Genomic DNA, 21,506 nt, shown 5'->3' on the forward strand with positions numbered 1-21,506 from the left:
GGATTTCCCTTTCTGTCTCATAATTTTTCTTGAGGACACGGAATAACTAACATCAACCGAAGAGGGTGATTGCAATCTTTATGACTTTCATCATAATAATCGCTTCGGGCTTCATACATATTTTTTAAGCAGCGATGACAAAATGGTTATGATAGTAAGCATTACTCTTACTTTCTTATCATACTCTCAAACTGAGAGAGAGAGAGAGAGAGAGAGAGAGAGAGAGAGAGAGAGAGAGAGAGAGAAAGCAGAAAGTTTCGCTGAATTGGTCAGCTGTGATATCGAAGTCACTAGAAAATTCGCCTCAGGCACATTAAAATTTAGATATTATGTCATATGTGATTAATAGGTTTTTGGCTCACTCGTAATGTAAATACTACCTTTAATTTTATAAAACTTCAGGAAATTTGTGAGAAAATCTATGGCCTTTTTTTTAACGATTATTTATATGCGTGTAACTTGATGAAAACTACCATTAAAGACTTATCTGACGGAGCAATCGAAAGAGAATCAGAAACACTACTTTAACTTGATACAAAGCAAGATTTGATCTATAACATATATATAAATACGAATACAGATACGTTATTTCTTTTTAATGACGAAGGAAATCAAATACAGTTACGCACCAGCATTATTAGTAATTCCTAGTGATGTTTCTCACACGATAAATTTTTCTTTGAAACAACTTATAATTAAACAAGCCTTCCTATAAATTTACGTGCCCCAATGGTTATTCATCAGATAGCAATTTGTTTTACTTTTCTGCGATTGCTTTTGTTCTTTGGTGTTAGCGACTTATAAGATAACAGACTGGAACTTGAATGAGATAAAACTCTTGTCATATGCTTTACCTAGCACGAACAAAAACTGTTATCAACTTGAATCACGCGTAAATTGATTTAAAGGGGTTGGAATAGTTTTATGCAGCGTCAGTAATTGTGCAAAAAGAGCGACTCAGTTAAGCTCCTCTTGAAAAAACTTTTCAGCTTATATAGCAGTTCAAGAATCTAAGGAAGGATATATATAGTAGCTGTACTTATTTAGCAGATGTGAATCGTCCTGTTTGTAAAGTATAGACGGCGTATGGGTGTTCTAATCAATTTAAGACGCATAACAGCATTACAACGACAAACGCTGTTGTCTGCTTAAGTTCAGTCTTGATGCGCAAAGGTCGTTCTCCATATTTTGGCGCAGATGATCTGCAAAAAGCTAACAGCTAACTGGTAAATTCTTGGCTTGAATACGGTCATTTCAGAAACATAAGGTGGCTATATGTAGATTTTGGTAGTTATATGGTCATAATGGGTTTTCTAAGCAACGCCAAAACCTGTCGAGACCGGTTTCGACAGGTACCGTCTAAATGTTTTGCTTCACACCTTCATAATTCAAACCTTAGTTCGGATTCGAGCCATATTTAGTATTAAATATTGATCAGTCGTCCAGGATACAAATTTCAGAGGACTTGATCGATGAACAATTATTCGCCGAAGGCGAAGTGAATTTTGTGGAATAATCACCGAGACGAAGTCGAGCGGCATATTCCACAATATTCACTGAGCATCTGTTGTGCTCTTCGAAGTTGAATTTTCTTTTAATCGCGATTATCAACTCTTCAAAAGCATTGAAAAAAGACGAGAGGCAGACATTTTGAAATTTAGCGCTCTTATTATAATCACCTCGCGCGAAGTTATTAAAGCGAGATACAGCGTAATCCTCAACCAATCAGAGCGCGCGCATCTCTATAATCGCTGAGCAATTAAACTAAAAGCTTTTATAAGGAGGATCAGGTCCTGTTTTACAAATGTGTGCTACATCGCTTCAAGATCTTTATTTTCATTTTGTTGAAGACCCCACACGATCCTTATCACGACCACACAAGCTTTAATCCCCATTGTATTCAAATATAGGCTTACGATGAAATCTTTTCTACACTGTAAATGTCTTCATTACTTTTTATTAGTTCCAATCAAGCCAATAGGTTATTTTCAATATTTTTAACCGCCGTAACCATGTCTTTATAAAAGTTGAAGTTAACCAAGTCAGTTTTAAGTCGTCTTTTTTTGTTTTCTTTGCCAACGATTTTCACTTATCTAAAGACAGAACCTGACTTGCTGAACGACGTCAGGAATATTAGGAAAAAAAATCATAATTTTAACCACTATGTGGCAGTCTAGAGATTTTGTATGTATACTAAGGCCTTAGTCGATGTTTCTAAAAGATAGTTCTTGAGTTACAAGAGAAGACTAACAGAATGAAGTTGAACTATGAATACGACTTGTATAAATTGTTGCTGAATGCAAAGTAGGGTAGTTCTAATATGGCAACAGCCGTGTGATAACAGGTCTGTATCATTTTCTCATTAAGTAGTGTGGAGTAAAATCAATTTTCCCAGTATCCTATCAGAAAATAAAAGTTGCAATATTCTTTGCTGATATCTTTTTTAACCATAATCAGTATATCGGTTTTTATTTTTTTAACGCTCCCTCTTGTTAATTGGGTTGAGTTAGAAAACAGCAAACAATGGTTTGAGGAGCGAATTTGCATGAAAATCATATCCGTGCGAGAAGTTGTTTTCGGCAAAACGCGTTGATTGAAAACTCCCTTATACTTAAGTGATACTGAATCAGATCAACCTTCCGGTAAAGACTCGATACGTTTAGACACTATCTAGACTTTCATGGTTAAGTTTTTTGTTATGGCATCTTCCTCATCGGTAATGAAAGTAAAAGTCGTAAAAACCTTTTTAATACATTTCTGAGTGCTTTCTTGAATAAACAAGTCTTTTTAGAGATTAAGGTGCGATGGACGGCTTTGTCATTTTAATTTATCTCAAAAAACCGACTGAAGAGGCCATAAAACTTTTATCTTACGATTCATTAGGGTCTGTTGTATCACCCATGCGCGATATTGACTATGTAAAACAATCGCCGATGTGTAAGGCTTAAACAGCAAAAAGGAAGACAGTGACTTATTGCTATCACTTTGAGAAAGATGATAAGTTTTCGCAGCCGGAAGATGCTTATAGCTTAAGCTTAGAACAGGGGTATAAAGGGTAAGTATAGAACTGACTTAATTTCTGTTAGAGCTTTAAAACCAGTATTACTTTTTTGAGGCATGATGCACGGAACACAGATCTTTTAATTTTATTAAGGAAAGTTAAGCATTTGATTTGCGGCAAACAACGCAAACTTTACGTTCGAGCTGTTTGCTTTCCACCATGGTGCACTTAAGTGGAAATACTTCTTGCCTAAATGGTGGAAAAAAGTTTGTTTTGTAATTTTCTCTGGGTTAATTCAAGAAATATAAGCCAAGCGGTTAAATTCTGAAGGTAATCAAAGGTATACCTTAATACACCTTTACATGATAAACTTAAAACATTGAAATAAACACGAAGCTGTTTCTATTATACATTCCCAAACTTTGCCTCTCAATCTTAACCTCTGTTTTTGATAAATTGTTGTATTATTTTCAAAGCGTATCCATGGTTAGCTGTGTAATATCACCAGTAAAAATTTTCATAATTTCTCGGTTATAGTTCATTTCTACTCTTTTGAAGTTTCCAAGGCTTGTTATCAGATTGAACGATTTCCGCTTAAATTCATTTGATCAACACTCTAACGCTTTCACTAAATAGATTCGGCTTCTTTCCGCACCTGGTTAGTCTCTTAATGAAGTTTTCCTCAAATGTGAGCTGCAGAAAGAAAACACGCTCATACTAGCTATGGCAAAAAAAAAAAGACCAACAACAACGACCACCTGATCAAAAGAAAAACGAAAGAAAAAAACAGCACATAAAGAAATGCGATGTATACGAAATGAATTCTAAGTTGTGGCGAGTCTTGCAATTCATTTATTTCTTTCTTCGCATAAATTGATTCACGTGCACTCTTTACCTTTTCATTTATCCACCATTACTTTCGCGCCTGATTTAATTTTTGGCGGCTTGTGTATTCCGTGTATCTGACTTTTCAAGCAGTTGTTTAAACGTTCCGTGCTATAACCTCTTCGGTTCGAATTTTTCGTGAGTTTGTAACCAGTCACATACTGAAAGTGATGTTTTGTCAAATATAGGAAAATATTTCTTGACCTCGGAAAAGTGTTAGATTTTTTACAAATTATGTCTTTATGTTGAGCAAAAATATGATAACAATGCAAAAAGATGTATTTTCCAATGATATTCCTACAGTTGTGAAAGGACTACTTTTTTTGTTATCATGTTTAATCACTTCTTGGGTTATTGAAAGGACAAGCATTTTGTTAGAAGTAAATTCAGTCAAACCGCATATTAAAGCAGATGGGTCTGAATTCGATATTAACTAGAATTTGAGATAATAATAAGGTTTATAGTGTAAGCAGTATTTCTGTGAAATAAAAATCACACAATATATGATTTTTTTATATTTAAGATCATTAAAAATATCTAAGTTTTACAAAATAGTGGTGTTTAAACAAAAGAAAACAATAGAATTAACACAAAATTGTACAATTTAGCATCACGTCTTCACTATATTGTTCTCACTCTACTATTTAACTGTTTTACCCACCTTGAGCAATGGAACACTCTTAAAACGTACATTGAACTGCTGACCCCCCCTCCCCAAACTTCTTGATACGAAGTTAAATAGCCCCCCCCTCTCGCCAATAGCCTTGAACCCCCCTTCTTTGGTCCCTTTCCCCCCCTCCCCCACTCCTCTACGTAAATAATTACCAGTCCCTTAAGTGGTGATTATTTCCTTTATTCTGTGACCTTAATGTTTGTTTCAGGGGCGATATTTTGAGGAGAAATTAGATGCTGGGCACTCATAGGGGACAAATGGTTTAAAGAGTATTAAATTTTCTGTTGAATCTAAGTGTTTTATCAGAACTGGCCCTTGCCTTTTCATTTTGTACAAGTAAAGTATAATTTAATTATTCATTTACTGTAAGAAGTAAGAAAATCCGCAGGCTTTGGTAGTATGCTTGTGTATTTTCAGGGCAACATTGTCCATATTACTAAAGAAGTCTACTTAGTCGCGCCTTTCAAACAATCACAAGAAAGATATCTTTGTTTACATTTGGAAAATTGACCTGACAATGTGGACAGTTCACGTGGCATTGCACGACATGAGCTTCCTAGATAAATTAACAACCTTCGCATCACCTGGCTATACCACTCTGCATGCTGAAATTCATAGCAAATCAACCAATAGACGACGTAGCCCAATTTTACGACTTTATCCTACATTACTATATCTTTCAAATGGAGCAAAACCTAATTAAGCCTTGTGGTCTTGCTTGAGGCTATTTCCAAAGCATTTTTAAGTACTTTGTAATGCCATATTTTTTGCCAAGGCCGGAAGGTAATGCAGGCGAACTATGATATACAGTTTTTCCTTGCAATGAACGAAATCAATGTACACTATTTATTCAATATTATATTTCAAACAAGAACAGAGACAAAGATCTTTAGTGTGAAGAAATAATTTGATCTTACGTCTTTGAAAAATAAAAATCTACTTTCCTTCTCTCAAATGATAGAAAAAGCTAGACATGTTAAAAGAAATCGGAGTAATAATATTTACCTTGATATCTTGGATCACGGACTGGCAAATATCCCCTCTGACGCTCCACCTACAATCAACTTTGTAAAATGATATCATTTTAAGATATACCCTTTCATCAAAGACCGTTTCTTTAATGTTCTTGAGAGACAGAGCTTGCCAGAATTAAAAGGAAATTTGAAACATTACGTCCGGCGTCAACCTACGACGACAGCCAACTGATGGGTATGTCACTTTGCATCCTGGCGTAAAATTCTTTTTTTTTTTCCTAACATCTCGCCTTTACGTCTTCTGCTAGTTGCTTATTAATGATGTTTTTCATAATCACTATTATTCTTTCAGGACTCTCTCAGATGAAGAACGATTTTAAAAGTCTGTTATTTTCTGAGTCATCAGTTTAACTTATGAAAGGTTTCTTTTCAACTGGACATACTTGTCACCTGTCTAAAACATATTGTGCATCTGTTCTAAAAAGATGTATGTTCGATTGCTAGGAAAGGTTGACGCATTGATAATAATTGGTTGAAAACAATATCGGTGATTTATCAGAAGCTGTTATCGATTTTACTATAAATCATTTTTAACCGGATCTTTTCTAAGAAAGTACCGCAGCTAGCCGAATTGTCTTGTTAGACCTCCAACCCTGCTTGTAAGTAACATTTATTTCAGTTTATTCCATACTTATTTCAGTTCAGGTGCTCTCTTAAAATTAAAGCAAATCTTTATGTTATTTCAAATGCAAATCTTATGTAATCTCAACGCAACAAACCGAGAGGCACTCAGCTTTTGTTTTTTCCACATGATACATGCACTGCATGCTCTTATTTTTTTTTTCAAAAATGGGCTCCTTGCCTTTTAAAGCGGATGCGCGTGTTTAGCCGATATACATGAAATAAAAGAATTAAAAATCAAAGGAAGAGACTGTCTAAATCATTTTCTTCTAAGTAAAAACTACAGACAAAATATTCGTAAACTATTTCCCAAACATTACATTTAGAAGGAGTGACACTTTTGCATTATCGCAGTACACACTGTGATTGCACCGTGTCCTTCCATTAGGGAGCTGTGAAGTCCAAATCAAATGTTCATACATTTTGTATTGGTAAGGAAGCATTTGCGCTTTATGTGGTTAGAAATATGATTGTCCAAGGTTAGATTATTACACTGACAATCAATTGTGTGGACAAATATGTAAGACAGAATTAAGATTCAGAAAAGACATGGTTGTCAAAATCAGCATCATCGAAGTGAGATTTATGCAACTCAACTGATTAATGTATTAAGACTTGATAAACTGCTTGTCTCGGACGTTTTTTAATAAAGTTCAATGAAAACTTTTAAGAAGGGCAAGCAGAAGGTACCGACAATTAACCATCATCTGCCATCCTGCCGCATCGCCTGGAAAGGAGATGAAAGAGGCTTACTTTTGGACTTTTGTATTTGTGAGAAAGCGAACATAACTTGCGATTGGGACATTTTTTTCAGGGAGAATGCAAGAATATAGCAGTGCAAGAGTCTTTTACCGACCTTACCACATTACCATAGTCTACAAGAAGCAGAAAGCACCTGATCATTAGTATGAGCGAGAAAAAAAGTAATGATTATTCACGCATTTCAAATAACAAGCTGAGTTTTCAAGAAGTGGCAAGGTGTTTCTGGAAAAAAGTTGTTCTGCAAAAATCTTTTTCAATCTCGAAGATATAGTCCATGCCAAGAGATAATACCCTCTCTTGTCTGCGCCATAAAACAGACAAAGAGATCCTTCGATAACAATTATATGAAGATATTGTGGAAAAAAAATACGAAAAATGTGTCGAGCAAAGTGGCCGAAAAAAAAAGTGAACTGTCATCGAAATTGCATTATGATGATGAGGTTTCATCCATCGATGGTCAGTATTTGAAATAATTGTAGATAAAGGAAGTGAAAACCTATACAGTACATTAAAGGTTGATTGATGACTAAGACGTTAGATATATTATATCTCGCAATTCTGAATTTAATGAAATCTCATGTCATAATACTTTAGGTTTCTTGGACAGGCAAGGTTTGTTGTTTGTTTTTACTTTAAAAGACGTCTGCTGATGTTTTCTTAATTGTAAATGAAACCGTTTCTAATTAGAGAACCTTTTTACATTACTAGCTGTGACAAATAATTGAAGAACGGGGTAAATAATCACAAAGTACATGACAGCATCTCATAAGGTATCTTCCGAAGGCAGATGTTTTTTGTAGGTGTGCTGAAAAATATTTCAAAGCCAAAAGGAAGCCATCGAATGTCGAAATAGGAGCAAAACATAAATGGCATGTAAATGTTTCACACTGTTGTAAAAACGTAAAATAATAGATACGAGTGATTTATTGAACTCGTTTCTATTCTGTCCAATGCTTATACAAAATGACTTTTGTATTCAAAATTATATATTTGTTCGCTGAATAATTCCTAGCATTTAGAGCTATCAAAATGACATCCAATCCATTCTCATTAAATATCATTTTATTTCATTTCCAATTAAACCTCTGATTGACGACATTTTGTATTCTATCACAAGTCGCGATAGATAAAGGGAGTCAAATTGATTGCATTTCATTCTCAAGTGACTGAAGTTTTTAAAACAATTCATGGAGTGGGGATATTGACCATGGCTTTCACACACTTGGAAAAGAAGTCATTCTGGTATTTCATAAGATTTATGCATTATGTTCCTATAGCGTACTTTTGAGGCACTAAGCTATCACATGCAAAACGATGGAAAATTTCACAAACCACAAAAACTTTCGCACGCTTGACTACGCACTATAAAACACCCCTGCAAAGTTCTTTCTGTTTCTTTCTGAGAGAGCACCTAAGGGACCAGTCTTTATTTATCTTCCGGGAGGGGTGGGGGGTGTTTGGAAGAATTTTTTGGGATCACATAATTTTCAGGGTGAACGGAGGGGGGGGGATCAGTCGTCGGTAACAGAGTATAAAGAGAGGACCATAGAGGATTGACTGCCTATGAGGAGAATCATTAGAGTACTACAGAGCTGTAGTGGGGGGATCAGGGATCAAGCAAATTTCATTACCACACCACCAAAATCTTTCTATCCCCCCCTCCCTTGCTCCGTGATAATTAACTGTCCGGTCCTTACTTTGTGATGAACTGATACTCACGTAAAGTTAGCTGTTAGATTCATTCTAAATTTAAAAAACCCGAAAAGGAATTCAGGCTATAGCCTCCTAAATACTGGTTAAGCGCTTCCATCAAATTTGCCACGAAACCACAATTTGATGCCGAGCGAAGCAAGTTGAAGAGCTAAGTTGTTTCGTTCACCGTCATGAATTGTACACACGAAAGTGGGAATAAACATAAGAATGGGTATTAATATCTCTACTCCTTTGTAACTTTAAGCAGAACTGACTTCGCAGACCCGATCGCACTCAGTTTTTTTCTGTCACCTTACCGAGTCGACAGCTCCTCCTAAGTTCTAAAAATGGGTACCTTGAGGAACAACAGCTCTGCTACTAACATAACGATAGCAACAGAAGAGCCTGATCGCTTTAACCAGGAAGCAGAGATCAGGCGATTGATAGCGACTATAGCGTTTTGGCTGATCGTCACCGTTGGTATTTTGGGCAACTCTCTGGTAATTGTCGTCGTGAAGACAATACGCAGCATGCGAACAACCACTAACTACCTCCTGGTCAACGTGGCTGTGGCAGACATCACCACTCTGCTTTTTACGGCAATCTTATTTTTAATCTTAACTACAAATATCCCAATTCGTTCCAGAGTACTAGCAGCATTTCTTTGCAAATTTATCTTCACCAACACTGTTTCGATTGTCACGCTTCTTGTAACTGCCTTGACGCTAACAATGCTGGCTATTGAACGATACCACGCTCTAGTGAAACCCATGTCACTATCTGGAAGACTAAGCATGGACAACATTAGCCACGTAATAGCTGGAATCTGGTTGCTTGCTATAACGTTAGTAACTCCTATCTTTGCAACTTTCGATTGGGATTCAGAAATGCGTTATTGTTCTCATGGTAAAGCAGAGCATACAATGATGATCTATGTTGATTGCCTAATCATCTTCCTCACATTGATTCCATTTGCTGTGATATCAATTTGTTATTCACGGATCGTCTATGGCATGTACTTCAATAACACAGTTTTTGGAAGAAATAGTGAAAGATGCGACACGCAGGAAGAAACGAATGAAAAAAGAAGATTGGTTACGCTGCTGATTTTGCTTACTGTGGTGTTTTTCATAGCTTTTATTCCGTATGGAATACTGCTCATCTTGAAAGTGAGTAAAGTGAACCATACATATGGGCATCTTCAGATAGGTTCGCAATACCTGACACTTTTAAATTGTTCGATTAATCCTTTTATCTATGCTTTTCAGAGCTCGAGTTATAAACGAGCCTTTAAGCTCATTATCAAGAAAATGCTGTGTCGTGATGTTAGCTATGAACTGTCAGAACTCCTTGAAATGCGCACGCGCACGTCTGTTCGAAGCGTGTGATAAATTGTCTCAGCTCTCAATGAAATGTAAAAGTTTGTTTGTTAGCTTTGTTTATCCGCAAATATCACATGTGATTCCTATCTGCTATCAGGCTAGAACGCCTCTCGTTATAGGAACTGTTCTCACTCTGAGGCAATTCAAATCAAAGATCAAGTGTCTAATGGGGGGGGGGGGGGTAGCTCACTTTGACGGTTAACGGTTGATATTCTTTCGATGCTGTCAGTTGCTGGTTTCTTTGTTACGCCTTTTACATTTGAGGTTCTGTAACGGTTGACGTTTGTTAGGAACATATATTGCTATGGGTTAAAATTAAGATTGAGTTTTTTCGTGTTTTTTGATATGAATAATAAATATTGCGTTAGTATCTTGTGCACTTTTATGATTCTCTTTCATTGGATTGTTATATTTGTATCTCGCACTCCTTCAGGATCCTCCTTCACTGGATTGTTACGTTAACATCCTGTACATTTTTAGGGTTCTCTTTCACTCGATTGTTTTCTAATGTCTCGCATATTTGTTAGGATTCTCTTTCATTCGATTGTTACGTTATGAGAAACCCGAAAATTACGCGAAAAATGTTTAGTGGAAATGCATGCATATTAGAGTAGAGCTGGTCAATCAAAGCCGAAGAAAAAAACCGCTAAGATTCAATGTGCTGATCTAAAGGTTCGATCTCTCTTCATGAGGCCTTCATTTTATCCCACCGGAGATTAGTTATATCAACACTGTCATCATTAAAAGCGTTGCTTGTCCCTTTCCAGTTTAACGCATGCTTAACGTGCTGTTGATAGCGGCCGTGAAAACAAGATCTCGACTTCGAGCCAGGAGCAATGACAGTCGCATTAAATGGTCTCCTTGCGCAGTCATTGCCCATTCTGGGAAAGATATTCCTACAAATCGATCTCGACAGCCAGTCAAGCAGTCAAAACTCTACAATTTAATTTTAATGGTGTTTTGTTCATGGCTTTGCCCCTTCATCTGATTTTGGTAACTTTGGAGAAGCTTTCAACAATCAAATTAAGGATGCACTACTCAAATGTTACAAATGACAACAAGAGAAAATAAGGCGACGGAGAGGGAAAAACAGGGCGTAGAACGGGATGTGTTGGCTCTAGATTGGGTCTTTTTTCATGGACGTCCGCACTATTTCCTACTGGAAAGGTTTTGTACTGTAGTTTCATATTTGCGACATTATCATAACCCAAAAATCAATATCTTCGCTTTTCCACAATATACATGGATTAATTCTGTTCTAGATTTAAAGCAGGAGGCGTAGATTGTAAGGACGCACACACGTTATTGCAAAGCAAGAAGAACTCAGCTAAGTCATATCACAAGCGAATAACGATTAATGCTTATTTTTGTATGCAGTGGCCCAGGTGCTAGTGATATGATGACCGCTGGCAGGAAACAGATCCAGGGCAAAATCACGACAAAACCCTATGCATATAATTTCCAAATGCATATAGTCTTTTTTGGTTGAAAGTAATATGATTTCTCTCTGATCCTTCATGGTTACCGTGGATTCCTTTAGAATAAGGTACTCTTTTGTCCTACTGGCTATTAGGATTGCTAAGATTTCGGGTTGCGATAAAAAAAGCCTTCAATTTTCTTTAGTCATCATCACAGCAACGAGACAACAGAAGAATACAGATGTACACCCTAAGAGAAATTTCGAGATCATTGCCGATTTTTATCAAATAATTTGTCCACATAATTACGGTTATAAGAGACTTGGGAAGAAGAAGAAAATTTCCATTAACTGACTTTAATGGCTAAGTAGTTTCCTATCCATCATTAATTTGTGCTTACGTTGACCGAGGAAAATATAAAAAAAAATTAGAGGAAAATAGAGGCTTTGATATCCTGTGTCCACGTTCCTCGTTATCACGAAAAGGATGAACTGTGAGTCATTTTATATTATGCCTCTGGGTATTCACAAACTCTACCTGATTCCCCGATAAGGCTCTGAAGTATTGTAATCATCCCCCAAATAAGGAGTCAATTTTCTTTAGTCGCTCATTTACATGTATACTCCGTTAGCGACAACTGATTCCTGCTCCGTTTCCTGAAAACCTTGTAACTCCCCAAACAAGATACTTCGATCCCCACTCCTCCCTCCTTAGGTGAAAAATACTGACGGATACCTTAATCAAAATAGATTTAATGCCTCATATAAAAGCTCACGAACGATACAAATTCAAGAAATTTTCAGCAGTTTCATATTATGCACGTATTTTTCTGCAGTGATTTGAAAAAGGTTTTTGGATATTTAAATTTTCAACAGTAACTTGCTCCGTATTGTTGTTTTTTTTTTCGCTTTAATTCAATGTGTTGAGGTGTGCAGGTGGATATTAGGGGCAGCTTGTGAAATTCTACACAAAGCCCTAAGAAACTTTATCTCACGAAAAATATTTATTTGAAACGTTGTGCGCGAATGAACTGTTTTCCATAGAAGCATGTATTTCAAGTCATCAGGAAGTGATGTAGTCATCTACACACAAAAGAACCGAATACTGAAAACGAGTATTCTTGCCATTACGCGGGATGTAGCCAAAGAAAATAGAAGAAAATCGCGAGGATGTAGATCAGACAACTCCTGAAAATTTTTAAATCTCCACCTTACAGACGCGTCCGTATGGATGCATTTGTCTTTTTGTATGAATGGCATTCTCTTTACAAAAGAAAACGCCTACTTACCGCAATAACCAAACTTTTTTTTTCCCGGATGATGACAGCGCTGATGATCTTCTTAATGCTTTCGATCTCTTGATGGTCAACTGCTCAACATTCGTTGTACATATAGAATTATTTTTATGAAACTATTAGTCCTCTCTGATTCATGTTTACAAATATTCAAACTTACCTACTTCTGTCGTCCTGCGTAGATCCCTGAAGCTATAGGTGTTTACCAGCCTGAAAGTAGGTTTTTGGAAAACCTTCCGATCGGTACTGGCAACCTTGAGGGTATACCATAGCAAATGAAGATCTTGCTTCTTTAAACATGAGATGGCTTTAAATAATACGTGACATCTAATAATACCTTAGGTTATTGTTATCAAGTCATTTTGATGATATTATCTAACGACTCCGGCTTTGTCCAGCTTGCCAAAACCTTAAATAAATTTCAGCTTTAAATAGGTGCATGTAAATTAATCAAACAAAAGGGTATGGGTAATACTTAATTAACTAAAGAACAATATACTCATGTCTAACAGGTGTTTTCATAACAAAAAAAACTAAAGAGAAGGCAGAAGTTTTCAAAAAGACGCGTGTGAAGGGGAATAGTATAAATATATAAGTGAAAGATTGTAAGACAAAATAAAGATTTTAATCTATTGAGAGATAACTTCTTTCATCTGGTCAAATCTTGCCAACGGGTTCCAAGGTATAAGAAATTATTCATTCAATGCTCGTTACGCGAAGGCCGTTTTAATTTTCCTACCGCACAAGTTAATGTATGCTATTGCCTATCATCTTACAAACACAAAAGTTAACTGACACGCGAATCTATGACTCTGAGAGACAATCTTGTCACTATAGAACTGACTGTAGCTTTTGCTACATGCAAATACGTAATAACATTGGTGTCAACAAGTGTTGGGATAAAAGAAAAATATGTTGAAACTGAGTCAGCTTTCTAAACAAGACTCTTTTACTGTCAAATCTCTACTTACAAAATAAACACGGAACAATAAATTAAACGCGTTTCTAATGCGAAAGCTCTCGGTTGATATTTTTGTTGTTCTCCCCGTAAAGAAAGGAAGTTTTAACGCGCTTTATGTAATATTCTGCTCTGGCGTCTACTTCGTTTTACGGTTAAATATTTCAAGATTGGTTAAAACTAAATTAGAAAGTTACAAAACACAAAACTTTAAAATATAACTAGATAAAAGAAAAGAGTGAACTGAAAGCGCTTAAGTTTAAGGCCGGTTGAAGCAAGTTTGACTCTAACTTGTTTAGAGAAACAAAATTAAATCCGGCACACTCTTTAACCACCATCGTTAGTAAGAAATCGCAACATGGGGTAACGTATAAGCGCTAAACCGTGTTTACTTTAGGCTGCACTCGATGCGATTTTGAAGTGCGATTTGCAAGAAAGAACGGCTGTCTCCAGCCAGCGAAACGAACTAACCGAGAAGCTACTTCGATCAAAAGATTCACCTTGATTTTAAATACTACATTATTGCACTGACACATCCCGCACGAGGCTTAAAAAGACATATGCCAACATTCTTAAACGAAAAAAAACGTAAAAAAGAAAAGCGCCATAACAGTGATAGAGAAGTTGGAGTCTATAGTTTAATTTGGAAAATGTTCTTTTGACATCAATGCTCTCATTACTTTCATGCATTTTTATTATGAAGTTTGTAACTGACATGAATCAAGCACTTTATGGAAATGTCATTCAATTTTTACTACCTGAGAATTATCATAACATACTCTGCAAATAATACCGTTTGTAAACTCACTTGTTTTATTTTTTATTGTTACTGCCTCAAGATACAGATCTTTCCTCCTGCACATCATGACGAAATTGTTTCGTCAGAAAAGTATCTTTTAATTCTACATCAATTTCTAACTTCGAATAATGATTTCCTTGTAATGCTTAGCCACGAGGTAATTTCTTGGTTTTCAACTTTATTGTTTTCTCTCACCCTGCGTTGACATATCATTTTGAATGCTACAAGAGCCCGCAAGCTTGCATGTCAAAAGATGTAGCCCTCTGCCCAATCACACGTCAGAAAGTTTTGCGTGGCTAAGAGAACACTTATCCGGCCCGGTAAAACATTTTACTCTTGGATACCCTCTGTATATTGTTGAATACTGTTTCCACCTTTTGGCGACGTAATTCTCAAGCCCCAGGTAAGTTATTCCGCTCCTAATCATAGTTTACCTAAAAGCTTACGTAAATCTTACCTTTACCGCGTTTTCCCACAAATCGTCCGGTAGCGATCACGTTTAGTGGATGGTATGCTTTCGTTAATTCTCGTTGTTTACATAGCAAATTTATCGAAACAGTTACTCGGTCTAATTTTTGCCATAGGGAGTCTATCTTGACTTCAAATTCGTAAGCATAGTGCATAAAAACGTGAATATTCTATACTGGTGGAGTAGTATCTGCCTTCATAGAATATTCCAAGAGTATACACACATGCATAATTCATTATAAGAGCTGGCCGCAGATAAATCTATTGATAATCAGCTTACAAGAATCATAAAGAAATACATTCTTCATAATTCCGTAAGTGTTCTTTCGTACTTAAATGAAATATCGAATGGCAAATTTCTATTATCTCGATAATGTACAATTGGTTTAGCTGTAAAACAGCTATTTATTAATCATAACTTAAAATAGCGAGCATGTCAAATTCAGTTTTTCTTTTTTTCTTTCTTTCCTCCGAGTTACTTATGTTAATTTCTATTCTTGGCACTAAATGATTCAAAGCAGGCATATTCCATTGTCCAAAGCATGTCCTTTCTTTGTGCACGTAATAATATCAGTTTCATTTCTTTCAATTTAGCTGAAATCTTTGAAGTAAATTTATGAGGAACATTGTTGTAATCCATTTTTATTTCAATTCTTTGCTGAGTATTGATGATCCTGAGTAATTACAAAAAGACAAAATTGCGTGAGATATCGCTTCATGTTTCATTCTGCCCTCTGTTTACCCCATGTTGCGATTTCTTACTGACGATGGTGGTTAAAGAGTGTGCCGGATTTAATTTTGTTTCTCTAAACAAGTTAGAGTCAAACTTGCTTCAACCAGCCTTAAGCGCTATCATCCAAAGGGAACTTTGTCCATGACAGAAGAAGAATAAGATCTGTAACAAGAAGGGGGGGAGGACTTGGTTCTGTCACAATAAAAATTTACCTGCATGATCCTTCCATAAGGCTCGCTCTGTATTATTAATATTACCCTCCCCCCCCTCCCTTGTTATTGGCACTAGTCCCTCCTTTATACTATATTGGCGACGACTGAATCCCCCTCCTTTCCCACTGAAAACCATTTGATCCTCCACCCAAAATCTCCACGCTTCCTCCCCCCCCCCCCCAGCGTAATAAATAATGCCTTGATAAATACTGACTAGTTTGCCATAAGATCAGAGATCAACTCACTACATGCAAATCAATCCTGACGTGTACATGTGTCACTTCCAATCAGCACCATCTCTACTCCGCTTTGTAATTCTCCAAGCGGCTTTTAAAATGCTCGTTTTAACAAGAACGTTTGACTTTCAAACTTTTAAACCTTTAAAAACTTTCGAAGAGAGGAATGAATAAAGGGGGTAAGTTTCTAGAGAAACTGTAGTGCTGCGTCGGTGGGAGAGTATAACAGGTAATTTAGTGTTAACAACCGAGTCGAAAATTGGCCACCGTTAGGAGTTTAAAGGCTGACATTGCGAGCGTTAGCCCTTCGGTAGAGCAATATACGAAGGGCTGACGCTAGAAACGTCAGCCTTCAAACTCTTTACGGTGACCAATTTACTAAATTGGTACGTTTTCAACTCAGTTGTTAACACTAAATTACCTGTTACGAAGAGAGGATCAACCATTTTTATCATAAAATTAATAAGGGAACGTAAGTTTCCAAGAAACTGGTGCTGCGTAGGTGGGGCTGTTAAAGGATAATTTGGTTTGATCAACTGAGTGAATTATGAAAATTGGCCACCGTTAAGGGTTTATTAAGATGACGTCTTGAGCGTTAGCCCTTTGTCATAGCGAATGACAAGGGGCTATCGCTCCAAAGGTCAGCTTTAGAAACTATTCATCATCGTAATTTGCAATTTAAATTATTCAACACTAAGATTTAAACGCAAACCTTTTTAATGTTAATATTTGTAACTACATTTTTTTTTAAAGCCGAATCAGGAAGCCGTGCTTCCCAATCGATGAACAGGTAGAATTTGCGTAGAGAGCTTCTAACTGAATATATTTTTCAGTAGTCCAAATTATCTCTGTTGTATTATAATTAATTTTTCAATTTTTTTGTATACCTTTAAAAATTTTATTTTTCTTTTAGGCTGAAACTTTTGATTCGCTTATCGATCAGTTTATCTCTCGAAACGAAGGGTGAAATTGACCATTGTGTTCTATCTTCAGCCATTATAATTAATGCTGTACCGCGAAAACCTCAAATTTGACAGCTTAGTTTGTTTGTTTTTGCGCTTTTACACGAAGGTTGGTGTTGACGTTTAGCTCAACGAGAAGTATCGCTGGTTAAATATTGAAACAATTCGAAGATTTCAATTACTTCAATTCCTTTCAAAATGCTTCAAGCTGTCAGATAATCGAAGCTCGAAATTCTGAACTGGATCCACAATTTTCGGTTAACGCATTAAAAGGTAACTTGATCGCCTCTTTAACCCTTTACGTCCTAACATCAGTATTAAAGTTCTCCATACTGCTCTCTGTACATTTACTGTGGAGCTGATAAGGAGAATTTGTCGAACATGCAAGAGTTTCTTTAGCTGGTGATAATTTCCTTTATTCTCATTACATTAATATGTGATTCAGTGGTGATATTGTAAGGAAAAATTAGCTGCTATTAACTCTGAGGGGTTAAAGGATTAAAATAAACATTTCTGTCCATTTTGGTTGAGCCATGTTCATCTTTAAGGCTCGGTAACAGTTATGTATTGTGCAGTTTTCGTGTGTCTTTATCACCACGAAAAGGTAGATGAAATTTCTTTCTAAAACCAAATTTCTTACTCATTCCTGTAACTTTGGTTCAGGTAGATTTAAGTTACTTATAGGGTACTGAATCTGAAGAATTTTTTGGGATCACATAATTTTCAGGGTGAACGGAGGGGGGGGGGGAATCAGTCGTCGGTAACAGAGTATAAAGAGAGGACCATAGAGGATTGACTGCCGATGAGGAGAATCATTAGAGTACTACAGAGTCGTAGCGGGGGGATCAGGGATCAAGCAAATTTCATTACGACACCACCAAAATCTCTCAACCCCCCCCTCCCTTGCTCCGTGATAATTAACTGTCCGGTCCTTACTTTGTGATGAACTGATACTCACGTAAAGTTAGCTGTTAGATTCATTCTAAATTTAAAAAACCCGAAAAGGAATTCAGGTTTTAACCATTGCTTCCTAAATACTGGTTAAGCGCTTCCATCAAATTTGCCACGAAACCACAATTTGATGCCGAGCGAAGCAAGTTGAAGAGCTAAGTTGTTTCGTTCACCGTCATGAATTGTACACACGAAAGTGGGAATAAACATAAGAATGGGTATTAATATCTCTACTCCTTTGTAACTTTAAGCAGAACTGACTTCGCAGACCCGATCGCACTCAGTTTTTCTCTGTCACCTTGCCGAGTCGACAGCTCCTCCTAAGTTCTAAAAATGGGTACCTTGAGGAACAACAGCTCTGCTACTAACATAACGATAGCAACAGAAGAGCCTGATCGCTTTAACCAGGAAGCAGAGATCAGGCGATTGATAGCGACTATAGCGTTTTGGCTGATCGTCACCGTTGGTATTTTGGGCAACTCTCTGGTAATTGTCGTCGTGAAGACAATACGCAGCATGCGAACAACCACCAACTACCTCCTGGTCAACGTGGCTGTGGCAGACATCACCACTCTGCTTTTTACGGCAATCTTATTTTCAATCTTGACTACAAATATCCCAATTCGTTCTAGAGTACTAGCAGCATTTCTTTGCAAATTTATCTTAACCAACACTGTTTCGATTGTCACGCTTCTTGTAACTGCCTTGACGCTAATAATGCTGGCTATTGAACGATACCACGCTCTAGTGAAACCCATGTCACTATCTGGAAGACTAAGCATGGACAGCATTAGCTACGTAATAGCTGGAATCTGGTTGCTTGCTATAACGTTAGTAACTCCTATCTTTGCAACTTTCGATTGGGATTCAGAAATGCGTTATTGTTCTCATGGTAAAGCAGAGCATACAATGATGATCTATGTTGATTGCCTTATCATCTTCCTCACATTGATTCCATTTGCTGTGATATCATTTTGTTATTCACGGATCGTCTATGGCATGTACTTCAATAACACAGTTTTTGGAAGAAATAGTGAAAGATGCGACACGCAGGAAGAAACGAATGAAAAAAGAAGATTGGTTACGCTGCTGATTTTGCTTACTGTAGTGTTTTTCATAGCTTTTATTCCGTATGGAATACTGCTCATCTTGAAAGTGAGTAAAGTGAACCACACATATGGGCATCTTCAGATAGGTTCGCAATACCTTACACTTTTAAATTGTTCGATTAATCCTTTTATCTATGCTTTTCAGAGCTCGAGTTATAGACGAGCCTTTAAGCTCATTATCAAGAAAATGCTGTGTCGTGATGTTAGCTATGAACTGTCAGAACTCCTTGAAATGCGCACGCGCACGTCTGTTCGAAGCGTGTGATGAATTGTCTCAGCTCTCAATGAAATGTAAGAATTATCGAAGTTTGTTTGTTAGTTTTGTTTATCCGCAAATATCACATGTGATCTGCTATCAGGCTAGAACGCCTCTCGTTGTAGGAGCTGTTCTCGCTCTGGCGCAATTCAAATCAAAGATCAATTGGTTAATGGGGGGGGGGGGGTGGCTCACTTTGACGGTTGACAGTTGATATTCTTTCGAGGTAGTCAGTTGCCGATTTCTTTGTTACGCCTTTTAAATTTTAGGTTCTCTGACGGTTGACGTTTGTTAGGAACATATATTGTTGTGGGTTAAAATTAAGATTGAATTTTTCTTGTTTTTTGAAATGAATAATAAATATTGCGTTAGTATCTTGTGCACTTTTACAATTCTCTTTCATTGGATTGTTATATTTGTATCTGGTATTCCTTCAGGATCCTCCTTCACTGGATTGTTACGTTAACATCCTGCACATTTTAAGGGTTCTCTTTCATTCGATTGTTTTCTAATGTCTCGCACATTTGTTAGGATTCTCTTTCATTCGATTGTTACGTTAGGAGAAACTCGAGAATTACGCGAAAAATGAAAAGTGGAAATGCATGCATATTAGAGTAGAGCTGGTCAATCAAAGCCGAAGAAAAAAACTGCTAAGATTCAACGCGCTGATCTAAAGGTTCAATCTCTCTTCATAAGGCCTTCATTTTTTCCCACCGGAGGTTAGTTATATCAACAATGTCATCATTAAAAGCGTTGCTTGACTGTCCCTTCTCAGTTTAACGCATGCTTAACGTGCTGTTGATAGCGGCCGTGAAAACAAGATCTCGGCTTCGAGCCGGGAGCAATGACCGTCGCATTAAATGGTTTCCTTGCCCAGTCATTGCCCATTCTGTGGAAGATATTCCTACAAGTCGATCTCGACAGCCAGTCAAGCGGTCAAAACTTTACAATTTGATTTTAATGGTTTTTGTTCGTGGCTTTGCCCCTTCATCTGATTTTGGTAACTTTGGAGAAGCTCACAACATTGCGACATTATCATAACCCAAAAATCAATCTTTCGATTTTCCACAATATATATGGATTAATTCTGTTCTAGATCTAAAACAGGAGGCGTAGATTGTAAGGACACACACACACGTTATTGCGAAGCAAGAGGAACTCAACTAAGTCACATCACAAGTGAATAATGATTAATGCTTATTTTTGTATGCAGTGGCCCAGGGACTAGTGATATGATGACCGCTGGTCAGATCCTGGGCAATATCATGACAAAACCCTATGCATATAATTTCCAAACGTATACAGGCTTTTTTTTACAATAGATGGTTAAAAGTAATGCGATTTCTCTCTGATCCTCCATGGTTACCGTGGACTCCTTTAGAATCAGGTACTCTTTTGTTCCTACTGGCTGTTAGGATTACTTAGATTTCGGGTTGCGATAAAAAAAGCCTTCGATTTTCTACAAATGTACGCCCTAAGAGAAATTTCGAGATCATTGCCGATTTTTATCAAATAATTTGTCCACATAATTACGGTTATAAGAGACTTGGGAAGAAGAGGAAAATTTCCATTAACTGGCTTTAATGGCTAAATAGTTTCCTATCCATCATTAATTTGTGCTTACGTTGACCGAGGAAAATATAAATGATATTCTGTGTCCGCGTCACTCGTTATCACAAAAAGGATGAACTGTGAGTCATTTTATATCATGCCTCTGGGTGTTCACAAACTCTACCTGATTCCCCGATAAGGCTCTGTAGTATTGTAATCATCCCCCAAATAAGGAGTCAATTTTCTTTAGTCGCCCATTTACATGTAAACTCCGTTAGCGACAACTGATTCCTGCTCCGTTTCCTGAAAACCTTGTAACTCCCCAAACAAGATACTTCGATCCCCACTCCTCCCTCCTTAGGTGAAAAATACTGACGGATACCTTAATCAAAATAGATTTAATGCCTCATATAAAGCTCACGAACGATACAAATTCAAGAAATTATCAGCAGTTTCATATTATGCAAGTATTATTCTGCAATGATTTGAAAAAGATTTTTGGATATTTA

At 36.9% G+C, this 21,506-nt stretch overlaps 4 protein-coding genes across 8 annotated transcripts in view; 3 read left to right on the top strand and 1 right to left on the bottom strand.

The window, feature by feature from the left end:
* LOC131798876 (galanin receptor type 1-like) overlaps nt 1–13,036 on the bottom strand; it is a 31,561-nt gene extending 18,525 nt beyond the window's left edge. The window contains exon 1 of one of the 4 annotated variants that reach the window (XM_059116543.2): nt 12,923–13,036. The gene's annotated coding sequence lies outside the window, so the exon portion shown is untranslated. Of the gene's footprint in view, nt 1–5,564; nt 5,668–12,922 lie in introns of those variants that run through there. The other 3 variants (XM_059116541.2, XM_059116540.2, XM_066171882.1) reach the window with 3 other exon arrangements.
* Nucleotides 1–21,506, top strand: part of LOC136276713 (ultraviolet-sensitive opsin-like) — a 60,446-nt gene that overhangs the window by 30,563 nt on the left and 8,377 nt on the right. The window lies entirely within an intron of this gene.
* Nucleotides 8,919–10,260, top strand: LOC131798899 (galanin receptor type 1-like). The gene has a single exon (XM_059116564.2). The coding sequence runs from the start codon at nt 9,016–9,018 to the stop codon at nt 10,054–10,056; it is 1,041 nt and encodes a 346-aa protein (XP_058972547.2). The 5' UTR covers nt 8,919–9,015; the 3' UTR covers nt 10,057–10,260.
* LOC131798919 (galanin receptor type 1) lies at nt 14,816–19,594 on the top strand. The gene is made up of 2 exons (XM_059116584.2): nt 14,816–14,922; nt 18,336–19,594. The coding sequence occupies exon 2, from the start codon at nt 18,415–18,417 to the stop codon at nt 19,453–19,455; it is 1,041 nt and encodes a 346-aa protein (XP_058972567.2). The 5' UTR covers nt 14,816–14,922; nt 18,336–18,414; the 3' UTR covers nt 19,456–19,594.

This window comes from Pocillopora verrucosa, chromosome 9 (assembly GCF_036669915.1).
Source record: "Pocillopora verrucosa isolate sample1 chromosome 9, ASM3666991v2, whole genome shotgun sequence".
Lineage (NCBI taxonomy): Eukaryota > Metazoa > Cnidaria > Anthozoa > Scleractinia > Pocilloporidae > Pocillopora > Pocillopora verrucosa.

What these genes read in the sequence shown, in the direction of transcription:
- LOC131798899 (XM_059116564.2), top strand. Translation starts at nt 9,016, where the DNA reads ATGGGTACCTTGAGGAACAACAGCTCTGCTACTAACATAACGATAGCA.
- LOC131798919 (XM_059116584.2), top strand. Translation starts at nt 18,415, where the DNA reads ATGGGTACCTTGAGGAACAACAGCTCTGCTACTAACATAACGATAGCA.